This window comes from Corvus cornix, chromosome 17 (assembly GCF_000738735.6).
Source record: "Corvus cornix cornix isolate S_Up_H32 chromosome 17, ASM73873v5, whole genome shotgun sequence".
NCBI lineage: Eukaryota > Metazoa > Chordata > Aves > Passeriformes > Corvidae > Corvus > Corvus cornix.
The window spans coordinates 4386855-4410818 of NC_046346.1; the positions used below are offsets into that span (position 1 = coordinate 4386855).

The 23964-nt window shown below is 40.0% G+C and overlaps 1 protein-coding gene across 1 annotated transcript in view; it reads left to right on the forward strand.

The window, feature by feature from the left end:
* MED27 (mediator complex subunit 27) overlaps positions 1-23964 on the forward strand; it is an 84205-nt gene that overhangs the window by 28613 nt on the left and 31628 nt on the right. Inside the window, exon 3 of the mRNA XM_010397762.3 lies at positions 4261-4391. Coding sequence (XP_010396064.1) covers positions 4261-4391 — 131 coding nt within the window. The remainder of the gene's footprint in view (positions 1-4260; positions 4392-23964) is intronic.

Consider the following 23964-nt stretch of genomic DNA (forward strand, 5'->3'; position numbering starts at 1 on the left):
TAACAGGGTAATGTGATTACAAAGAAAATCATTATTCTGATTTCACTTTTTAAAGTGTTGGTGCTTAGAAAGCTTTAATTAATGGCAAAATGTAATGTGCAACTGAGGTGATGTGATCAGTTGCTAATGCTCCAAGTGATTGGTTTTTTTCTTTTTCTCTTATTCTTTTTTTTCCCTGATTCTTACCTTCTTTCAACCAGTTTTTGCAACTTTGGATGGCCTTGTCAGTAAGTGCAGTGTACTCACTTGTTTGGGCAGCAGTCAGCACATGCAAAATCTCCAGTCCATGAATTATGTAAACTAAAGACCTCTAGACCCAGCTTGATTCTAATGATGAAGCTTTAGCTTTCAAAGTTTTAAATGCACACTATGCCCATGTCTGTGGTTTCGTAACATTCACTGAGAGTAACCCTACAGGCTGAGATGGAAACCTGTCACAATATGGTCAGTGCTTTTCACTTGAACAAAGGGACCTTTTCTGCAGGGTTCTTGCTGTAGCAGAAGTTTTCTGTCTGCTCCAAATCTTAAAGATATCTGCACAAGACAGGATTTTTTTGGGGATGGGTAGGTTCTTTTTGGTTATTTTTGTTGTTTTAGGAGGTACATTACCTTATTTCTGATAAGAAGAGTCACTGGGGTAGAATAAGGAAAAGATATTATGTGATTGACTTCTTTAAAAATATTAATGCTTTCAGAGTTAAATCAATTCTGTAATTCTTTAATACACCTTTTTTTTATGTTTAAATAGTTCATGTGAAAGCCTAACATATCTAGATGAAGAAATTGTTCTCTTTACAATTACAGCTGTGAGGAAAGTGACTCCCAAGTGCTTTCTCTGTTGATGCCCTTCACTTAGTGAGGAAGATTAAGAGCTGTTAATACATGAATATAGTTTTCATGTACTCAGGAACACTGAAAATGGGAACCATTAGTGATAGTGTTTTGTTCTAGAAAATACAGCCATGTGGCCATTAACACAGAAAAATAATTAATCTTAAAAAATAATTTTAAAGTAATGCAAGTTCTGTTTTCATTTGCCTTCATGTAAAGCTTTTGTATATATTGCAGTGTTACTTTCAGTACCTTTCCTACATTCCTAAGGAGTCACTTTTGATTTTAAAATGTAGAATTCACACATCTACTTGGAACTGCAGTTTTAAGAAAAATATCAGCTATCATGAGACTCATCATAAACCTGTACAAGTTGGCACTGGGGTATATCCTGGCTGCTAAATGTTGTAAATTGATTTTTGTTGTTGCTGGTTTCAATTTCTTGGGTTTCTGAAATAGATTTTCTGTTTCATCTGCATGTATTAGGGAAAAAGGATTGATCCTATTGATATTACGCAGAAAAATATTTAATTAGGAAAAGCTTAGTCTCACACAAGCCAGGTGGAATTCCCCAAAGCTGAAAATGTGGATGCTTGCTGTAGTGATGGGGAATTCCTTTGCAGCTGATAGGGGAATGATTTGCAGGACTACCTAGTGCTGCACCAGTGCTCATTTCAGTGAGTATTCACCATTCTGCTGGTTTAACTGGACACAGGTGTCAGAAGCAGAGGGAAGGTTATTGGGAATGTTACTGGGAATGCACTCAGCAGAGTAGGTTTGACCATCAGCACCTTGGCAGCTTTTGGCCATGGTGGGTCGTGGGGTGTCAGACCCCTCTGAGGTGCTGGAACACAGCAGCTCCGCTGGTCCAGCCAAAGGCTCTGTCACCCCCTGTCTCATCTCCAGCTGTAGCACGTGCCCACAACGTTCTCTCCAATATTATTCCAGCCACCAGCATTCCCTGGCTTCAGGACTCCTGGAGCTCATTGTGGTTTCTGTGTATTCATTAACCCAAAAAAGGGTTTGTGTCCCATGAGCTCATCTCAGCCTCCCTGCATGAGCCTTTTAGCACCCACAACATCCTCTGACAGTGCATTTCAGTACTTTCCCCTAAAGTGGAGAGAATGTGTTTGGAAATGGTGTTCTCTTGTTGTTAAGCAAAAATTTGGGGGGATTGGTGTAGTTTTAGCTGAGATTTTCTCTCATGGTCGATGCTGGCAGACAAAGGTGTTTATTCTGTAAGAGGAAAAGGGAACTGAATGGCACCTCTATTATCCATCAGACCATAAATCTCCTGGCCATAGTTTTGATACTTGTGGTCCTGCTTTGGCACTATTTTCAGGTCTTGCTTCTGCTCCTCAGAAAAATGATTAAGAAACAATTTCCTGATCCCTTCAGTGAACACCCCGTCCCCAAAAAAGAGAGCACTCTGTGTGGTACAGTATGTGATGCTTTAATAATGTATAAATCAAGCTGGACAGAAGCTGCCTGTCAGTTTTATTAACTTTGACCTTTTATCCCATTATAAAGATGGTTTGGTAAATATTTAATGGCCGTTACAGGTTTTGACAGTTGGACCTGCATTCATAAGAGCAAAGGTAGATTATGAAGAAATACTTATAATTAATAAAAATAACTTAATCACTGGGACTCAGCCTTGAAGGACAAAATTGTGGTTTAGAATCTATTTATTTTTAATTCCTTTTGTAGTTTTTTGGTTGGTGTTTTTATGCCTGACCACTAAATGTCACTAACTGGGAGGTTATAAAATGTTTTTAAGAGGTTGCCTTTAAAATCCATCTCTGATTAGCACCGGTGATTACCTCCATCTCTGAGCAAGTGTCCAAATAATGTTGTTTACCTGAAATACCTGCACAGAGAGCATCAGTGAATGGTGTCACCAGCACAAAATGTAAGAGTAAGAGGTAAGATGCAAGAAAGAAAAGGAAAAGCATATTCCTGGAGTTGAAGGGCTCTTCTGGCAGAGCTATCTTTGCCTTTAATTCCCTGCATATTGCACTCCCTGCACATTCAGGTAGTGAAGATTGAAAACTAAGCCCCTGACACTGAAACATGGCCTTTCAAACATGGACCCTCCATCGCTCTCATTGATTTTTTTTCATTTCAGAAAACTGTCAGAGAAAAACAAATTTGAGCAAAATCCATTGGTTGGGGCAGTAAAATCCCCCCCTTCCCTGGTGGAGCTCAGCTCTCTTCCCATTAGGAACACGATGTGTCTTCATGTCGTGCCACGGCTGAGCTCACGTGGCAAAGCAGCCAAGGGAACCAGAAGCCTGTTAGAAATCCTTATGGATGTGCTGAGCAGTGACATCTGAGTCAAACTGGCTCAGGGGATTGCTGCCCTCCTGTTCACAGGTGTTTTTGAGTACATCACTTCCAAGCTTTGCTTCCCTCCTTTTCGCTCAGTCCCTGGAGAGCAGCTTAGTCTAAAACCACTTTGTTTTCTGAACATTTTTAAATCATAGTTTCCTGACCATAACCCATTTTTTATGTGCAGACCTTGGGGTTAGAGGTGTTAACGTGTGAAACAGTTCAGCTTTTTCAGAACAAATCTTTAGACAATTTAACAAACACAGAGATTCGGGTGCTGGAATGATGCAGGAAATTACATTTGTCTGACACTGAGGTTTCCTCCCCTTTCCAGTTCAGAAATGGGGAACTCAGTATGTAATTGAAGGTGTTCAGAGGAGAATTTGTAACTTGTTGCACTTGGAGGTGGTTGCAGGACAGGCAGAGCCCTCTAGCTGTTCTTAAATCTGGGAGCTGTGGGAGTGCACTCAAAATCCTGCCGATTCATGTTGTGTCCTTCAGAAATTTTTCTTTTATTGGCAAGGAAAAGAAAAGTTTAGAGGAGAAAGCTACTGAATGTGAATTGTTCTGCAGTGCTATGGAGATGTGCGAGCAGGTATTTTAAAAGCAAGATTTTTCCTTACAGTGGTAGAACCTCCTTTGCAAATGTTTTGTGTTTTTATGTTTAAGAAGAAGAAGATGAGTGTTATTTCTAAAAAGCTGGTTTATGTTTTGAAAGGGTTGCATCTGTCTTCCTCTTATCTTCTTCCTAAAGTGAGAATGCTTAGTCCCTAGAGAGGAGCAGCAGTCTCAATGTTTAAAAGCAAGCCCAAGTTTCAATTGAGTTAGACTTGAGAAGAAGTCCTTGATTCATCATCTTACTTGCCCTCATGCACAACTTGCTCCTCGTACCCATTTCACAGCAGACTTTTTCCATGTGCTTTTGTCCCTATTGTCTTCTACCAAGCAATATATCTGAAATACCACACATTAACGTCCTGACTGGCTGTAATTTGAATCAGGTGCCACAGGTAGCAGAGGTCTGACACAGACAGAGTACTGCAGTGGGGTGTATTTAAATATATATATATATATATATATATGTTTTTTCTTATCCAGTTGCAGTACCATGCTGGGCTGGCATCTGGCCTTTTGAATCAGCAGTCTCTGAAACGTTCGGCCAACCAGATGGGAGTCTCTGCAAAGCGCAGACCGAAAGCCCAGCCAACAACTCTTGTCCTGCCTCCTCAGTAAGTAATTGGATATTTGGAAGAGTTTCCGTGCTGGGGGGTGGCATATTTCTTATTAACTTACTGGTTTTTTGGTTTAATGTTCAATCATCGTAATAGGCAACCTCATGCTTGCAGTTTTGTTCCATACACATTCTCTTTGTAGCAGGTCATTAAAAAACTTTTTGCAACACGAGCTTGTCATTGAGGAATGATGCTCACCTGATTAGTATGACTTGGAGCTTCAAGTAGGACTTTTCTGAAGGTCCTGAAAGACTGAAGCCAGAAAGTCTTTGGTGTGAGTACTTTTTCGGCAAACGTCTGTTCCGAGTCCATCTGTTCACCATATGTTAATTTTGCATTGGATCTAAACCTCTTTTACAGGTGACAAGCAATTATGAGGACACTTAGAAACTGTTTGAGGACAGAGAGTATCAACACTTTAAGCAGACTGTATGTAGTGATGCCAGAAACACAGAGATGTCCACAACGAAGCTTAAAAATTAATCAACCGCCTGAAATATTTAGTTACATGTAAGAAAATGATTATTATGTAGAAAATGAAGTGCTAAGCAATTGTTCATTGTGCTGAGCATCCTTGTAGTTTGTGGAAACTGCCTGCTTTTCTCCACAAAACAAGAGTCACTGATGTATAAACACTGTGCTACCAAAAACCTCGTAGTTGCAATAATAAAAGTCCATGTTGTCACCAGATTTCACAGGTGTATGTTTAATGTGTTTCTTCCTTAAAGGAAGTGTGAAAAAAATCAGAGTCAATAGAGCTTTCCCCTTGTATATTAACTTTAAAGTGCTGGTAATTCAAGAATCCATAAAATGCTTGATTGTTTTACCAATATATCCGACAAAGGAGAGCAGTTTGAAGGGGCTCCAGCAGTAGTTCAAAACCAGATGTTGTTTCTCTGATATGTGTGATGGAATAGGGGTCTCTTGTGGCAAACTGGCTGATTAGTTTTCCTCCTTTGTTGGGGTATCTGGAGCTTCAAATGGACTTCTCCAGGCAGTCTGTAAACTGGAGTACTGTGATATCAGTTGACACAGTTTTTTTCAGAGGTCTTAAAATATTTTGGTGGGTTTTGTTTTATTTCTGAATCATGGCATCTCTTGTTAATAGCAATATATATAAAGAGCTAACTTCTATTTTTGCATAGAAAAATCTGTTCTTAAACAGTTGCAGCTGTATAAATCTTAAGTGAGATACATAATACACACATTTAAAAGTATTATATTTCTTGTTATCTGTAGATGATTTTCCTTCAGTGGTGGATTTATCTAGGATCTGCAGATAGACTGAAATTTTAGTGTGGTAGCTAAACTTCAGCCAGTAGTTGAATTATGTTTCAGTATCTTATTACCACTTCCAGCATTATTCACAGGGAAAATGTGTTTCTGCTGAGCTGGCCCTTTATCTGTCACTGGGTTCCTCCTCTCTGGCTTCTCTTTGACCTTTCCATATTTGTTCTTGTTTGCTATCTCGGTATGTCTTAAGAGAATAATAGTGATATTAAGGCAAATCAAATACCGGTTGGGCTCAATATCTTGTTTCCAACACAGGGCAGAAGCAGATTGTGAAAAGACTTATGAAAATAGGCTTATGAAAAGTATTTAAAAAAAAAAAAAAGGTGTGACAAATGGATTTTAATATCTTGATTTTGCTGTAGTTTCATGCAAATAGTGATGAATCATGCAGTGGTATTTTTTCCCCTTCATTCTTTATAAAATGCAAAAAAGAAAACATCCAGGTGCAAAACTACAGATCTCCTTGAAAGGGCATCCTGCATACTAATATTCCCATGGCAATTCAAGGATTTATTTTTTTTTTTTTAGCTTTATTAATTCGTCAAGAAAGGGGTAACTATTTCTTGGTCTATTTTTGCTTTGATGTATGCTATTAAAATTAAGTTCAGTGAAAAGTCATTGGGCTGAGTAACAATGAGTCAAGTGTTTCTTAAATGTTGTTCAGAGCAACTGTATTATCTAGAGCTTTTCTTAAACAGAAGTAGTTGAAACCAGCTGTATGCCAAAATGTCATTTCGGGAAAGCAGGTTGGAGCAAATATCAACACTGCAGTAATTCCTGTCTGCCAGCAAAGGAACGCAGGAAACAGTTGCTCAGGAGGTATCAGAGGTGATGATTTGGGCAAAGAATCTCCTAAAACCAATTTATTCTTACGCAGATTTTGCACATGGCTAGTTTGCTAGTAAACATGTCTACATTTGAGTTAAAGGTAGTATTAGAGGGCAGGTTACTAATCTGTTTATTTATGGTCCTTTTCCTTGAAGAAACTGCATGAGTAACTTTTGCTATTGCGCTTTACGTTCTCGGTGGCAGTGGTGTGAGCTGAGCAATTTTCTTGCTCATCCAGGTCTTTGATCTTTGCTGCTGGGGCGAGACTTGGGTTGTATTCCACAAACTAAACATACCCAAATGGTGTTTCTCCTCATAAAGGGGGTGATACAGCAGAAAAATCGAGTTCAGTGTCAATTCACTGCTCACTTGAGCCTTCAGTCTCTCTCTCTGCTCTGCTTTTCTTCTTTCCTCTCCAATATGCCTTTTTTTTAAAAGAATCCAGTCAAACAAAGCAAACCCAAGCCTGTCCGAGGCTCAGCCATCTCTTCCTGCTTTACACTCGCAGAAGGAGCTGGAGAAAAGGTTTTGCTGATGGCAAAAGTGATTCTTGGTGGGCTCTCACCCCTTTTCCTCCCCAGCCTTAGGCTGTCTTCTGATGTGCTCTGGTTTGGAGGTGAGAAGCTTTAGTTTTTCACTAGTAAATATATGAAACAGCAGCAGCAATTTTGAATCCAAAAGGTGGTGTTGCAAATGGAAGTTCTCTGCCCTATGCAACCACTATAAGGAAGATCTACATTTTCTCACTATTTGTTATTTGTTATTTCTAAGGGTGCTGAGGAGTTTTGAAGAGAGGCCTTTTGGTGTTCGGTTTTGCTTTTCAGTATTGGTTTTCCCTGGCTCTGAAAGTGCAGAAAGGAAGGCTGGATTGATGTGTGTCTCATTCCCAGCCAAATGATCTGTGTGAGAAAATGACTAACTGCTGGCTGCTTTCTCTGCCTGCTTTGTCCCTCCTTCTGTCTTCTATTAACAAGACATCTCCCTGTACGTGCTAATGGATGCGTTCCCTCACATGCCTCTCATCTGGCTGCTGGTTCCTTCCTTCTGTTAAGGAATCTCAAGGCAGTGTTTGCTAAAGTGCTGAGAGCTGTCAGCTCCTTCTGAGTGCCTGGGGAAGCGTCTGCCTGCAGCCCTGCTGGAAACCAGGGTGGCTGCTCCTGCTTGGGAATCAATAAATAAAGACAATAAGAAATGACGGCGTAGCTTTTCTTTTCCTCTTGAAATGTAGTAATTGGTGCAGTTAATTAATCTTGTATTATTTTGCTTGGCACCACATCTCAAAAGCAAATTTGCAGTTAAGAAGTTGTCTCCGAGACCCTGAGGAAGCAGAATTCTCTCAGGGGATGCTGAAAGCAGGGAGCCCACAGAGGTAATTCCTGCTGCTGGATCACCGTGCTGGGATCCCAGGGAATCTGGTGTGTCACTGTCCAGCTGGAAAACAACAGCAGTGAGCCACTGTGAGCTGGAGAAGGAAGAAAAGAGGAAGCCCAGGATGTTGTCTGTATTGTTGCAGCAGAGTTCAGTGGCGCACACACAAGAGGGTCAGTTAGTTTTAATGGGAATTTTTAGGGGTCTCGGTTGCAAACTCCATGACTTTGATAGCTCTGTTGCGTGGGGCTTTCTCAGTGCTCCCAGATTAATCATCTGTCGTCTTTGTCTGGAAGAAAATTGCCAGAACAAGAACTTGATCACCACAGAAGGTACTGAGACTCTTGCCCTTTATTGTGCCTTTTAGGGTCATTTGTTGTCACTTTGTGGTTTTGGAGAAATAAGCACACTATAAACAATAAACAAGTGGGAGTCTGGCTCTTGTTTGACAACTTCAGGCTCAATGAACAGAGAAGTTTGAGTAAAAGAGAGTCCAGTTTTTTTATTTTAAGGCTCTTCAGCTTGTCTTGTAAATCTCTTGTGGTCTGATGTATACCCTAACATGACAGTGAAAATATTGTAATAGATTGAGTAAAAATCTCTGTAAATTTGTACTCTGTGGCTAGGAGCACACCAGCAAAATTACTTTTCTTCTCTTTTTTTTTTTTTTTTTAATAAAGGAAAAGACACTGCTGCCTATGATACTGTTCGAGATAAATGAGCAAAAAAATCTGTGGAGATAACTTTTCTTTTAGGAGGTAACTTGAGGATATAGAGACTCTGAATGGCCAGTTTGTTTCTGCTGCTTGTTCTGGGTGAGATGGAGGAGGTCTCTAATCTGCTGTCTACACCTCAGAATTCATCTGGACGATTCTTCTAGAGAAGAAGGATATATTCAAAAGATACATACTTCCTGCATGCTTTGGAGCTGCATTAGCTAAAGATGCTCCATAGTGAGTGGTCTCCTTAGAGAGTTAATTTCCTGGCTCAGCAGGTATTTGTTCATCTGGATTTGGAACAGAACTGTACAGATATCCCAAACTCTTGTGTTTGTTGGAGCTTGATTCAATACCAGCATAGTCAAAGTGTTGTTCTGTCATAGCATTAATGTCTTACCTGTTTAATGGTTCTGTCATATAATTAGTTCTGTCAGATTCTGTTGGCTTTGGTCAAGAGCTTTCTTCAGAATACTGAAATTGACTCTTAAGGAAGGATTTAGTATTAAATTAAGAAGTTGCTGGTTTTATGCTGGTTTTAACATTTATATAGATATATAAAACTATACACCTAGTCATCAGATGTGCCAAAAGAAATTATTTGGAACTTAACTTGTATAATTATCATTTTTGCATTAAAGAAAAATCCTGATGAACCCTTTGCCAAGAGTTTTTTGGAGGAAAGTGTTTTTTCAGCATTTTGTTTTATAAACAGCATCTAATTTCTTCCTATGTTCAGGGATTTTCAGTATGTAAGAAAGAGGCAGGTTATTCTTAAGGTAATGGCAAAGCATGCTTAAGCCAATAAAGGTTCATAAGTTTTGTATTTTTTAAGAGAACATGTTTAAATTATGCTGTGTTAGTCCCTTCCAACCCAAACCATTGTGATTCCATGAGGAATCTGATTCAGTTCAGTGTGACACCAGGTGTAGGGGTGGGGTTATTTAACATGCCAAATGTTGTTATTGCAATAATTCAGTATCAGGAGCTGGACTCCAATCTTTGGGCCTCCTCCTGAAGTATTCAAGTGTAGAAGAGCAAAGTGTGTGGCTGTATTTTCTGTTTTGAGAAAAATAATTGGAAGTTCTTTGTGCAGTTCTGAAATTCTTCTTTGCCTGTACTGGCAGAGCTGCATTAAGTATCAATATTCATTAAATACCACGGAGATGATAATGTAATAAAGCAATAATCCTCAGGCCCACATCTATACTTCTCTCCAGAAGAGCTGAGGTTGAGAATGTAATTAAAGATTAAAACTCTGTTTGCATTCTGGAACATGGAGATATCTTTTTGTACATGATGGGGAATTGTATTAATAAGGAAGAGATCAGTTTTCAATATCTTTCAATACTGGGAGCTCATTTCATATCCCTGTTCATGTTTAAGTTTCTCACGGAATTCCTTTAGCTTGATTTCAGCGAGACAGTGCAACAGGAACTTGTAAAAGAACATGTTGCTGAAACATGTGACCCTTTTGCTCCACAAATTAATCCCCTTTTATGTGAAAGAAAAAAAGATTAAAAATTAGTTCTTTATGCTGTAGGACAATAATATTTACAAGAATAAGTTTAATTATTTTGCAGTTATGTATCATGTCGATCGAACATTAATTTTAGTATTTGGTGTCTTGTGTACAGTTTGGATCACATCAATGTGCTGTTTTCTTTTTATCTGTAGTTAATGGTTGAACTCCTGTTGCAGAGCTCTTTTGTGAAGCTGTTGTAGTGGGAGTTGCAGTGTGTTGCCATTTATCCCTGACTCCCATACTGATTGCAGTTTGTTCGGGGGTTGTGTGGCCAGGACAGTGGAATCCCAACGGTGGGGAAGCATCTCCTTTGACTGAACCCATCTGTGTAACAAATTATATGGGACAATTCCAGGGTGATAACACATCATTAACGTGTCTTGAACTGAGTTTTCCAAAGGAGCAGCCCTTGGGTGGGTGTTGGATTGTCCTTTCTGGATTTCAGATGTAAAACCAGTGAGTGACAGTCCTTGTCATCTGGATGAGAGATGAGTCTAAGCTTTTAAAGACAGATTTTTTTTTTCCCAGTTGCCCATGTCAGCAGCAGGGACAAATGTTCCAGAGCTCTGTGACTGGCTGTTGCTTTATCCTGCTGCTTTGGGTGTGTTTTGTTTAAATATGGTGGGGGGGAGCAGTCTGCTATTAAATGTAATGGCAATCTGTCTCAGTTATGTGGTATTTACTGTTTAGCACTCAGTATAGTGTAGCTGGAAAGAAAAAACTCCACAGTACAGTTTTGATTTCATGAAGGGCTTTATTAGGCAACTCCAGAGAGATCAAATCCAGTAACATACCTGGGATATAACAGTGGTCATCTCACTATTTGTAGCCAAAGATACCTTATCAAACTCTTCTCCAAAAAAGGCAGAAGGGAATAATCCACTTGAAATTTTATTTCAGTGTAACAGGTAAATTTTAAAATAGGTGCTCTTAAATTGTTTGATGTCTCTGCTTTGTTTTCGGTGCTGTTCACTTGGGTTATGCATCATGTTAACTTTGGGACTTCACACGTACTTTGTAACCTGTTTAGATACCAAAAAACACGAGCTTTGCTGCTCTATGCATCTTTAGAAACACAGTTCTTTTAAACATTTTAATCTTGATTTAATCTCCTAATGTGTTGACATATCTGGCAGCAGGGGCTTCTACAGTAATCTTCTTTGTTTTGTTATGCCAAATCAATGCTTTTTTTTTTTTGGCTGTAGTTATATGCTGAATTTAATTTCATTCCATTAAGTACTATGCAGCTGCATATTTTCTTACAAAGTAGTTACAAAAAACCAGCAGGCATTGATCAACACAGATTGTCCAAAGGAAATACTTTGACTAAAACGAAATGTTCCTTATGATATTCAGTAACAGGAGAATAATTTCTATCCATACAATACAAAAGGATCTTGGATGTTGCTTTATCCGTAGTAAATGACTGAAATATGCATTAAAGAAGCAAAGAATGGTTTGGGTTGGAAGGGACCTTAAAGCTCATCCCATTCCACCCCCTGCCATGGGCAGGGACACCTTCCACTATCCCAGGTTGCTCCAAGTCCCATCCAGCCTGGCCTTGGACACTGCCAGGGATGGGGCAGCCACAGCTTCTCTGGGCAGGAAACATTGGTTAGTAGGTAAAACTTCACAGTGTATTTTAACGTGGAGGAAAAATCTATTTTATTTATTCACTTTTCAACAACTCTTCTAACCAAGTACTGTGGGATGAGAGTGCATGCAATTAAGATTTCACAATTTCTTTACTGTGTGTAGAGCTCTTGTTACGAGAGTGTTGTGAGCCACTGTGGACCAATGTGATGAGCTCTGTGCACGTGCCTGTCATGGAGACATGAGGCAGAAAGCACCTGGGGCTGGTGGCTGTTGACATTTTGTTGTCATATTCCACAAATAATCCCCAAAATAGGATTGTTGTGAGTGTGATGTGAGCCCTGTGTGACCGAGCACAGCGATTTGAAATCATTGCCATCTACTTTGGGGAAGATTAACTGGAACACTGTATTTGGGAAGTGGAAAAGATGAATCTTTTTGGAGACTCTGGGCCGTGTAGCAGTGTTGATCTGCTGTTTCCAGAACATGCACAGATCCAGAGCAGCAGACCCTTAGTGAGTTGAGAGTTACTGGGGAGCGCAGCTCTGTTGTGAAAGAGCAAATTTCTGACTCTTTGATGTATGTTTGCCTTAAAGGTAATGTTTGTGTGAGAACCGTGCCATTAAAAGGTGGCAATTAATTAAAAGTTGTTCCACAGTCCCAACCATTAGAAGATGCCCTTGCAGCATTTAGAGCAGAACATTAATATTGCACTGTAGGGAATCCCTGTACTTTCAGTAACAAAGAAAGTTAAGGATGAAGATTTTAATGTGTAATTAAAGACTGCAAATACTAGTTTAACTGCTTGTTTCTGTGTAAAAAAAAAAAGTTAAAAAGAACACAAACTACATGTGGTTGAACTAATTAAGACAGTGAGGAACAAGCTAGATAAGAGAGAAAATTTGTATGAATCTAATAATGATATCAAAGCTTTTGCTAAAGCTGTGATTTTATAATAGGATTGTTTTAAACCCACCCCCCCCAATTCCCTTTTTTTTTTAGCTTTGCTATTTGGGGGATGGGGATTTGAGGCTGCTTGACTGCAGCAGACAATCAATCTGAAAAGAATAAATTAAAACTGCCTCTTGCCAAATTCAAAAATGTATTACAGCAAATCTTTCCATCTGCATTGGTTGTATATTCCCTTGTCAGAGATGAGGAGCAGGAAGAGCAGAGCTGGAATAAGGTGGAGCGAGAAGGTCTTTATATTTTGGTGGCTCAGCCAGACCAGCTTTACTGTATAATCATATTGTGTAATGTGATATAAGCTCTTTGTGGATGTATTAATTAATGACTTCATTTTTGTACCTCTACAAAGTAACCTTTGTCTGTCTGAGAGGAGAACTAAGCAGCAACAGTGGGAGGGGGGATAAAAGTGCTTTCAAATGGGAACCCTGTACCCTTGAGGAGAAGGAAGGTCTAGGTGTGTGTCACAGGAAAAACACTTCAAAAATGCACATCTTACCTAAAAATAAAGGCAATTAAAGCCCCATGTAGTTTCAGCAGTAACTCTACAAAGGGTGAAGTTTTCCCAAGTGATGAACTGCACCATGGGGGTGTCCTGGGAGCTCAGGGGGCTGTTCCCATCCCTGGGGACCGTGGTGGTGCCGGGTTCTGGCTGTGCTCATGGTGGGACTGCAGGGTGTGAGAGGATGCCTAAATGTCCCTTCTAACTACAGAGGATACACAGGAGAACTGCTTTGCTCTGCTTTCTTTACCTGCTGTTAAAAATAACTGTTATTACTTTTTAATTTCACTTTAGGGCATTCTCTGGGTATTTGTGTGTTTACAAGAAACCCTATGGATGGGTTAAATGAAAAAAGCTTGGGGTAGCAAATTCCAGCTGATGACTTCATAGTTTTCTCCTCTAAATATAATCTTCACTTTAAATGATTTGAAGTATTTTGGTACAGTTATTTTCTAGGCCCATTTTCCCAACACACAGTGGGAAAAAATAAATAAAACGGAACCATTAGAAGTTTCGCTGGGTGAAGTGACTCAATTTTCATCCCTTTATAGATGCTGCTCTACTGTTATTTCCATTCTTGATGGGTTAATTTTGGAAGGCACTTGGTCTTTGCTGTGTAGGTTTTACCTACACAGGAGTAACACCATCCTTTCCATTTCAGTGATGTTACTCAGCAGCGTGTGTGTTATTGTGAAAATAAGTGTATCAATAGCGTGATGAACGCTGCTAATTGACATAGATACATTTACCTCATTGTCTGTGTATTGACCCAATTCTTGCCTTTGCATGGGTAACATAGGGAGTGAAAACTGGACAGGGAAGACGTTGTTAACACTGGCAGACTTGGCTTTGGCTTTTTTCTGTGGCTACACACCGTGTCTTTATTGTCTGTGAGTCATGGCCAGGGGAATCCTATAGTAAGCCCTCTAATTTTAGCAACCAAAGGCACCTTAATGCAGCAGTTTTTGCATTGAAATTAAATTTATGCTTTTGTGTTGCTCAAGATTGTTCTTTGAAACTCAGTTTTGGGAAAGTAAGTAAGAGTTTGGCACAGAGTTTGTGGTAAAGTAGTGAATCACTTATTTAACGTTTACTGAGCTTGCCTGGAATGGAATGAAATGAAATGAAGATTGTATTCTGTGTAGGATCATTATGCTCCATTGTTGCATGTAATGCTTTGATTCCAATCCCTGATTGTGGAACAGTGTTCAGCCTTTTCATTCTGTGCCATGTGTGTTTGAAAGCAATTAAAAAAGATGCAGAGCCTCCTAAGCAAGTTATTGCAGAGCAAATTACTGTTTTGTTGAGTTGTTCTGTGCCTCAGTTTCCCCATGGGAATGGTGGGAATTTTATCATCTGGAAGCTGTGCAGGAATGCTGGGAGTGACTCGAGCAATATTGGTACAAAGCTGGGATAAGAGGAGGCATTAACCACACCACAAGGCAGATGCCTTCATCCAGGGAAAGAGTCTGGACTTCTCCTTTTTAATTTTGGTTATTCAAGACCAAGTAATTTTTTTAAAAATCCAGAGTCCAGGAGTGACACGCTGTGAGGAATGAATGACCAGATAATTCCTATTTGCAAGGCCTAATAGGAAGCTCTGAGTATCCACTGTCAGCATTTGTTGTGGTAAGTGAGTGGTGATGTATTATCCTGTATCCTTTGTGTTCTTGCCTTTAGGTGCTCATTTCAGTGATGGAAGACAAAGTGCCAACACATGAAATAATTACACACAAGCCTGGCTGGAGCCTGTCAGTGTGTGTCAAGCTGCCTAAACTTCTGTGGCCTCTGAATTGTTGAGCTCCTTTGCTGATTGTTGTATTCAGTGTTTGGTATTAAAATCAAATGTGCTCTAGGAGTGGCAAAAAATACCCTACGGTTTTGATGCGTTTCAAGTTAGAATGTAGTTTCTGTGTCCAAAATAGCCCTGCAAAGCTGAGCTGCCCTGAAGCCAAAACCCAGGCTTTTCTACTTCCCTGTTTTACATGCAGAACCTTCTTTCATTTTGGCTTTTGCATTTTGACAGTTGCTCAGCAGAGATGATGCTTTTGCTCATGACAGATTCGTGTGTGCCATGTAGACAGGTCTTGAAAAGAGCTGAAAGCCCACTGCTTGTGAACCCTTGAGAAGGACGGTTTGAGGGCGGTGGCTGATGGAAGGAGAAAACAGATATTTTTGAAGAAACTACTTTAAGTAATAATGTAGATTATAGTAGCTTGCTTCAAAATCCCACAGTGAGAAGCTGATGAGTTAATTGAAAGGAGTGCTACAAGGAGGAGTGCTTGGCATTTGAAGTAACAGTTGCATGATTTTTGTAAAATCTGAAATTTGGCTTAAAAACAGTTTCTGTGTTGATGCTTCCATGATCTTTTCTAGTTTGAAAGTTGCTCCTCATTTAGACAAAAGGTTCCTTCTTCAACAACATGATTTTACAGCATAGTAGATGATAAACAAATTTAATGCTTTCTAATCTTAGGTATTCCTAAGGAAGTGAAATGGATTTCTTGACGTGACAGAGCAATGGTGGCTCTTGTATCCCTCTTGTAAAATGAGCCTGTGGACAGAAAATGCCAGGTAGAACTATTTTAACATGTGATTATGCTTTTTAAATGAAAATTTATTTTCAGAGCAAAGATAGCAACTTTAACACCACAGACAGAAAATCAATTATAATTTTTGCTAGTACAACTAAAATATTATCTGCTGCTACTAATTTGTTTTTGTTGTTCCACAATTGCTGTCTTCCCTCAGTTTTTTATGAAGTCATCGATAGGGATAAAGATTCTGATATTGAAGCCTGAGTAGTGTAATACCCTTCTTTCTGTTCTGCTCTGTACTTCTGCATTTCTCAGCAGTGCCGTGATTGAATCATCTGTTTCTATGCTGGTATGTATTAAAGCCAGGTAATTTTTGATGTCTTAGGCATCACTCTCCGCCAAAAAGCTCTTAAGGCAAGTGAACAGTTTGCGTTTGCACTAATTGCGTTGTTGATGTGTCAGTAAATAAGTACTGGGTCTTAAAGGTGTGCATTTTGCAAATCTCTCAAATTCGTTCTGCTGAAATTCTCAACATATCGTAAAATGCTGGTGGGAAGAAGGTGCACAGAGAACCTGGTTATTGGATGGTCTGTAGATTTCAAGTTGTTTCAAATATCTCTTTATCTCGTAGCCTGCTCTGGTTTGTTTCGGAGAGTTTCAAGGATGAAGTTGTTTTCTCTCACATTAAGGTCTCTCCATAGTTGACTTCTATTGTTTTCAGATCCTAAATAACTAGTTCATTCCCATCTCCTGAGTGTGAAGGAGAGGATGTACTGAGAAGAGTTCAGCTCTGAGTGAGCAGAGCATCTCCAGGTGTCAGGTAGCACTGAGCACTGTAATACTGGGTAGTGTTTGTACACACATGTGCTTTAGGGGTTTTTAAAGCCCTTGAAAAGAATAAAATGAGCCATTTGTTTTGTTTGCCCATGTTTTGGTTTTTTTGCTGTTGCTGACTTCTCACCACTTGACTCAGCTGATGGGGTGGGGTGCAGGACACCAGTTCAAGCAGGGAGGTTCTCAGTGGTGGATGTAATTTAATTTGTTTTGTTCTCAGTTAAGCTTTCTCTTCCAGCTTTCCCATCGTCCTTTTCAGAGTTGTTGTGCAATGTTTGTCTCATTGTGTCTTTTGCCAAATAGTTACACAATACAGTCAATGACATATATTTTGTCTCCTTTTTAAAAATGCCTCTGAAGTGCTCTTAAGAACGGGTGCCATTAGATGAATGCCAGTGTAGTTTATGTTTTGAATCTACAGGAAACTTGATGATTGCAATTAGGCAAAAAAAGTGAAAATAATTAAATGGTGAAAGAAAAATCAAACACAGAAGTGCACGTCAGTGCACTGAGGAGTGAATGCAAAGTGAGCATGGGTGGGGAGCTCCCTTAAAACATCTGCAAATTCACCAGTGTTTGAAAGTGTAACTGTAGGAAGATCTTTTGAGCCAATAGCTACCATTTGGTAATATTTTATCTGTTTCTGTAGGGCATCGGTTTCAACTGGTTGATTCACAGTAGCTATGTGGGAGCTAATTAATCATATAATTTGCTGTCATGTTACTGGGTGAACCCGTATCCTGGTAGCAGCATGAATTTGAGATAATGGTTTCCTAATGATTGATACAGCCCTAATGGCCCTGGCGCTCGTGGTTGACTTCAACGTTCCTCTGGTGGCTTTTAGAAAAATCTTTGATATGAGGTTACCCTTAATAAACGTTCTGTCTGCTAATACAGGTAGTTTGCAGTTGTGTGGACTAATACAGCTGAGCCCCTTTCTCTTCTTTATCCAGTATATTTTTAATTAAAACAGCATATTAACAATAATACATTGGTATGTAGTATACATGTATTCAATATCAATCTGTTCTACAGCTTTTACTCTGTGGTGAAGCAAATTTGGGTTGTTTTGTTGGGTTTTTCTAATTTTTAATTGGGTATGGGTTTTCAGAGATTTTCCTAGGAAATTACAGAGCTCTGTATTAGGTGGAGTACTTCAGCAGGTTTGCCTAGTGAGTTTTTCATCAGAAAATTACTGAACTCTTCCAGAAGAAAACTTTAAGCTTGGACAGTGTAACTGTAATGTAAAACAGCTGTCTCAAGAAAAGGAAAAACAGAAACAGGATGTTTAAAACAAAAGGAAGAGTAACCTTGCCTTAAAATACACTGTCGTTTATCTCCAAATTTAAGATTTTGTGTGTGTGCAGGGAATGTCTTTAGCCAGTGTAAAAATCTAATTAAATCTTCTCATGGCAGTGATTCAGGGCTGACCCTCTCTTTACTGGAGCACCTTATTAGAATAATAAACCACTCCCTGCTGAGAGCCACTGGCATTGACAGACGGGCCAGACACTGGGGCTGCTCATCAGAAAGGGTTCATCAGGCTCCTGTTGTCTGCAGGGTCTGCAAGAAATGTTTTATTGGCCCTTCCCTGGCAGCACTTTCGAGATGTCGTTTGGCAGAGTACAGCTGCTGGCTTTTCACCAAGTACAGTCCCAGGGACTGGTGGATTATTTTGTACCACTCAGTCACATTACAGTGGACAGTCTTCATTTTTTCTTTGTTTGTTTTTAATAAAGGACTGTGAATGCATAGACTGTCCTTATTTTTTTTCCCTAATCTCTGCCTATTTACTGTTAGAAATTATCTGACAATTTAGAATTTTTCTACTTTGAATAACCGATTTGACATTCCTTAAAGGAATCTGCTCTCCACGAGTTTTGAGCTCGATACTCATGAAGTGGATAGGGAAACGTATTTAGGAACTAAGCTAGGCACTGTTAATTATCATATTTGTACTTACCTTGGGAGATCTTCATTCCTTGGATTTCACTTGGGCACTTCTCTCTCTTAGTTTACCTACATAAACAGAATCATGTTATTTTTTAGTAGGCTGAGCTTTTCTCCCTGACTGCCCCAGACATGGTAGTTTTGCAGGGCTTATTCTACTTTAGATATGTTTGGCATTAATGCTAGCTTAGGTTTTACTTTTTAGGGAAGCTCTGCAGGTGATGTCAAGCGTTGCAGGTATAAGACTACACTTCTGAATTTCTGTATTTCTTACTGTGGTACTTGGCTTTAGTCCAGCTCTCAGCCCCATGAAGGACTTTAAACTCCAGCTCAGAGGCTCCAACATTTCAAAAGCCACAGTGAACTTAAAACCTCTCTGGTCTCTGCTGGGGCTGCACATGATCCTTGTGTGAGTGGAAATAACAAATGAGAGGGAATCTGATTACAAGAGTGGGAAAATGGCCAGAAAGGTGCAGTGAATTTCTGCTGTCGCTTTGCTGCCATGTCTGGACTGTGTTCACTGAGCCCAGGAGTTACAGCCATGATGAGCCCTTTCCTTTAGCCAACTTTCTTGTTCAAGGAAAGAGTTTTTCTCAGAGAATTTCCTCAAGGGAATTCGCCCTCCTCCCCCACGCTGACTTTCAGCGGAAGCCACGCAATTAATTTCCATAAGCCCTATAAAAAATCTCAACCTAAGGAACAGCTTGTCATGCTGGAGGAAGAAGTGATGAAAGCGTATTTTTTATAAAATAATGTTTTTGAAGGGCTTGTCTCTCCTAAATGTTTGTACTGGGAGAGTCTTAAGTTTATAAATGCCTAATTGTACTTGTTATCTTCAGTTTTTCTACTGAAGTGTGAAGATGACCTTGAAGGAGTCTTTTGATAAACCTCTGAGTTGTAAGATAGATTTTTATCTCTGTAGTATCACAGGCAGATCGAAGTACTTGGTCAGAGCATAATTCTGAAGAGCTAAAAACCAGGACTCATTATGAAATTCCCTCAAGAAAACTTAAAGTAAGTGTTCACAAAATTTGAAATGGGTAAACGTTTGTGTAATAAATTGCAGTGGGCTGTACAACGTTTATATCTCATCTTTTCTGCTTTCTTCTTCACCTTTGCTTCCCTCTTAATTACAGAAGAACAAATTGATCTTAAGGATCCTTAGAGGCTGATATCAAGTATCCTAAGTACCCTTAGAACTAGCGATATTAAGACTTGCCTGTTCATACCACAATTTATAATTTTAACAAAGTGCTAGATCTTGAAGTGGATGATTTTTTTTTGAGTGGCCGCTTGAAGTCTATTGATGAAGCCTAAAATTTGAGTCTTTACTGGCTAGTTCTGTGTATTTTGGTCCTGTGTGTGAAACGGTCTGCTCTGCTCTCCTGTTTTGATATATTAGCTATTCTCTATATATTAGATCCTTAATCCTCCCTTCCTCCCAGCCTCTGGAATTTGTGGTGCCTTCACTAAGTTCTGGGAGTTGATGTGCCTAAGAGAAGTGATCACTAAGATCTCTTCCTGCCAGCAGTGTCTGTCATGGTCAAGCCCAGTCTACTAAAGGTCTAACTGGGCACAACATCCTGTGTTTCCTGTTCATCAGTTGCTGCACCCAAAGATAAAATCTCTCTGCTTCTCATAAGTATAGAATAAATAATAGGTATCATGCATCATCTGTTGCTGTTCATAAAAGGAGGTAAGTACTGTAATTTCTGCTCTGTTGAGGGAGAAATAAAGCACACAGAAAGAGAGTGAGAAGGCTTTGCTGTTGCAGTAAATCTTCAGTAGCAGAGTTGAAAATAGCATGTTATAAAATACTGAATTCTAGCTTGAGAAGGCTGAGCTCAAGTTCAGTGGCAGTGTGGAGTAATGCACAGTGTCAGGATCCCATCAGGTGGTCAGTCCGCACAGCGGGGCCTTTCCCAGATGGCAGACAGCCCCACTCAATTCCCTTGGGAATCTGGCTGGGCAGGTGGGCTAGAAACCATCCCAGCCCATCACATTGCCTCAAAGCAGGACTGAACTTGATGCCTTACTTTGAGGCCCTTGACAAAGCACCGTCTGGTGTTTACTGAGATCAGCATCAGCTTAACCCCCTGTCCCTCACTGCAGAACTCTGGGAGTGCAGGAGAGGGGGGTTCACCACAGAGCACTGACCCAGCAACCCCAGATGAACCCCAAGAGGGTAGAGGGGCATTATCCAGCTTTGGAACACCATGGGGAACAGCTCTGTGTGTATGCAAAGGCTGTTTTTCCTTTTTAAAGGACTCTGGCTGGGTCTCTTGGCTTGAGTTTCTCCTGAGGAATTCTGAGACAGCTCTGCTGTATGGAAACGTGTGTGCATGTGCAAATTTAGGCTGATGTGTGGAGCACAAATTGCTTGACAAGTTAGGAATAATTCAGGAGCAATCTTTGTAGATAAACACTGATGTAATAATTCTGATTCTTACCCAGGCCCCTGGAAATTACTTCTGTTAGCATTTATTGTTGGGTTGTGGTGCAACATTGTGTTTCATGAAGAAGTGGAAATATAAACAACATGTATGTGCTGTGGAGTTTTGGTTCTGAAATTACTGTACCACTGATGCTGCATGGTTAAGGGAGGGCTGGTTTTCCTCTCAAGGTGTGTATAAAGGAGTTAATGCTTTCTATAAAGCACAGACCAGTGCAGGCTCAGGCAGGATCCTGGTGATGACTGTAAAGTAGATGCATGCTTGCTTTGTTAACCAGTTTTCACACATTCTGATATCCGTATTCCTCTCATGATTACTGCTGTGAATTAAAGGCATTTTGAAGAGCATTCCACATAAGTACAAGGAAAGCTATTTCAGTGCTATAATAAAATAGCCCTGGGAATTGGACTGCAAGGTCTCTATTTGTAACTCCAAGTTTTCCTCATGAAAGCTACGTTTTTTAAGGTGGTGCACTGGAATTCAGTGTTGTGAACAGATGTCTTTTTGCTCTGTCTTAAAAAGCAAAGTATGTACCGACAACGTGTGTTTTCAGAGTGTGTTACAGAGGTGTGTGTTCATATTTAATGTAAATGTACAGATGTCCAGAGACTGTTTGATTCAGCGGCAGGTTTGCATTCCAAAAGCCTTCAGCAGCAGAATCTGTGTTCATTTGTGCCATCACTGTCAGCTCAGACTTTGAGGACATTCCAAGCAGGTCTGCACCACGTCACTTAGCAGTGGACTCACGGTGGCACTGAAGAATTCAGAATTGTGTTTGCTGTATAAACAATGCCGTTTAAGTAACAACATTTTACCATAAACCAATATTTTATTGTTGTAATAGAATGACCCCAGTGTACAGCATTCCTGGCCCATGATGTGTAGTGCCAGCAAGAGCTGTGCTGGCACACGGTGCGTGCAGCCACACAGGGAGTTGAATCATGAAACTGGCTTAGATTTAAACTAATATGTCTTTTTTTTTCAAGCCAGCTCAGTTGTGAGCTCCAGCTCCTACAGCACAGTTGAGGGGGCTGAATGCTGTGCAGGAGGGGATGTGTCAGTGCCTTATGTCACTATTGGTGCTGAAGCCTGAAAATAGTTGAATCACAGCCTCAGGTTTCTAAATGTCTTTGTAAATCCAACCCTTAACCACTCTGTCTTGGCTTCTGGAGAAGTGTCCAAACGATTCCACATGCATCCTTAAGTGCTGTACCAGGTTTGGCCTTTTGTGAGTGAGAAGTGCAGATGGCGAGTGTTTGATACAGCTCTGTGTGCATATGCTTTTGCAGCAGACCACCCTGTGTTTATGTGTAAACACTGCTAGACTATTTAGGCACATAACTTAATCTTTTGCATCCACTCAATAAGAAAGCATAATTCCTCTATGACCGAAATAACATCCGTAGCAAAGTTGAAAACAAGCGGATTTGTAAGAATACACGGAAGTCTCCCTTCTCTCAGGTTTGGATCTTTCAGTGCTTTCAAATGTGTGTTGTCTTCCTTCTCCTCTGAAGGTGGAGTGGAGTTGGGCACAAATTTGTTCCTTAGGACCTTTGTGTCTTAGCAAATTAATTCCTTGCAGCCCACACATCCTGACTTCTTCCCACACCTGTGGATTCATATTGCCAAGGCTCTCCAGTGCTGAAACTCCCTCCTGCTCATTCTGTGGTTTAGCCTCAAGACTGAAGAACTGTGCACAGCTCAGATTTGCTCCTTCTGCCCTCACCTCACCTCCTGGTAGTTAGAAGTCAGGTAATTATTTGAAAGAACACTTTGCCTTTCTGACGTGTCATGAATAAAGATTTTATAGCAGGAATGGAGGCATTGCAGGAGTAGCAAAGACCAAGTCAGTGTACAGATGAGGAGGGAAGAGAAAGATGAGCCAAGAGGATCCTGGCTGGAATCTTCCACCACGAGAAACTTGGAAATTGGGTGAGAAGAGAGAGGAAACTGCTGAAGCAGTTTGTTCAGAAAGGACAAGAGGACGGTGTTAACAACTGTATGAGAAAACAGCCTGGCAAGGAAACTCCTAGCTGGAGGAGAAGTTGCTCAAAACAAGCAAGTTTAGTACTGGAGCCAGGAAACCGTGAGCATTTTATAGAGGTTCTACAGAAGTGAAAAGCAAGGGCCTGTGTTAACAATAATAAAAAAAAAAACAAGAAAACCTGTGGAATTTGGAGAAGGAGGCAGAGACTTCCAGGATTGTTGTACAGATGTCAGGGATGGTGCCAGCTGTCTAATTTAGTCTCGAGACATGAAGTCACTTTCTCAGCGTGAGTGGTGTTGAATTTCTTTTCACGCTCTTCATTGCCTATCCAAGCAGGAAGTGTCATCTCACCAAAGCTGGCAGAGGTCACTGTTTTAATAACTATTGTTAATTGATGCTTCTGAGCAGCCTTCTATCAACTTGAATTTGCTACCTGCAGAGACTTGCCTAGCAGGTAACTGAATCAAATTAAAACTTAAATTCCATGATGAATAAATCACACTAGAACTGTGATTACCCTGTATGTGTGAAAATGTACTATTTCTCTAATCAGGCTGCCTGAAAACTATTAAGTCTCTTTATAAGTCTGTAGTATTTTAAATCCTGCTGCTGCTAAAATCTTTAAGTTGTATATTAAGTCTTGTTTCTGCAAAAAATAGCTGTTCCATAGGTCTTGGAATGAGTGCAGGCAAACGCTGTCCCCCGATGCCTCCATCAACCAACCCAACATGTGCAGCAGGGCCAGCTCATGCTTCTGAAATATCACACATGTGAAAAGAAATTATTAACTGGATTGAAAATATGAACTGAAAGCCAAAAAAAAAAAAATTAAAATCTGTGAGCAAGTAAATACTATGTTAGTAAGTGAGAGGATGTGTGGAGAGTTTCCCCTGTTGCTCTCTAGAATATCATGAATCCAGATTCAGCAGAATTGTAGAGTTTATTTTCATCTTATGTGTGGTGTTCTCCACTGAGTGTATAGGAAAGATTAACCTCTTTCATGTTACAAATGTGTATT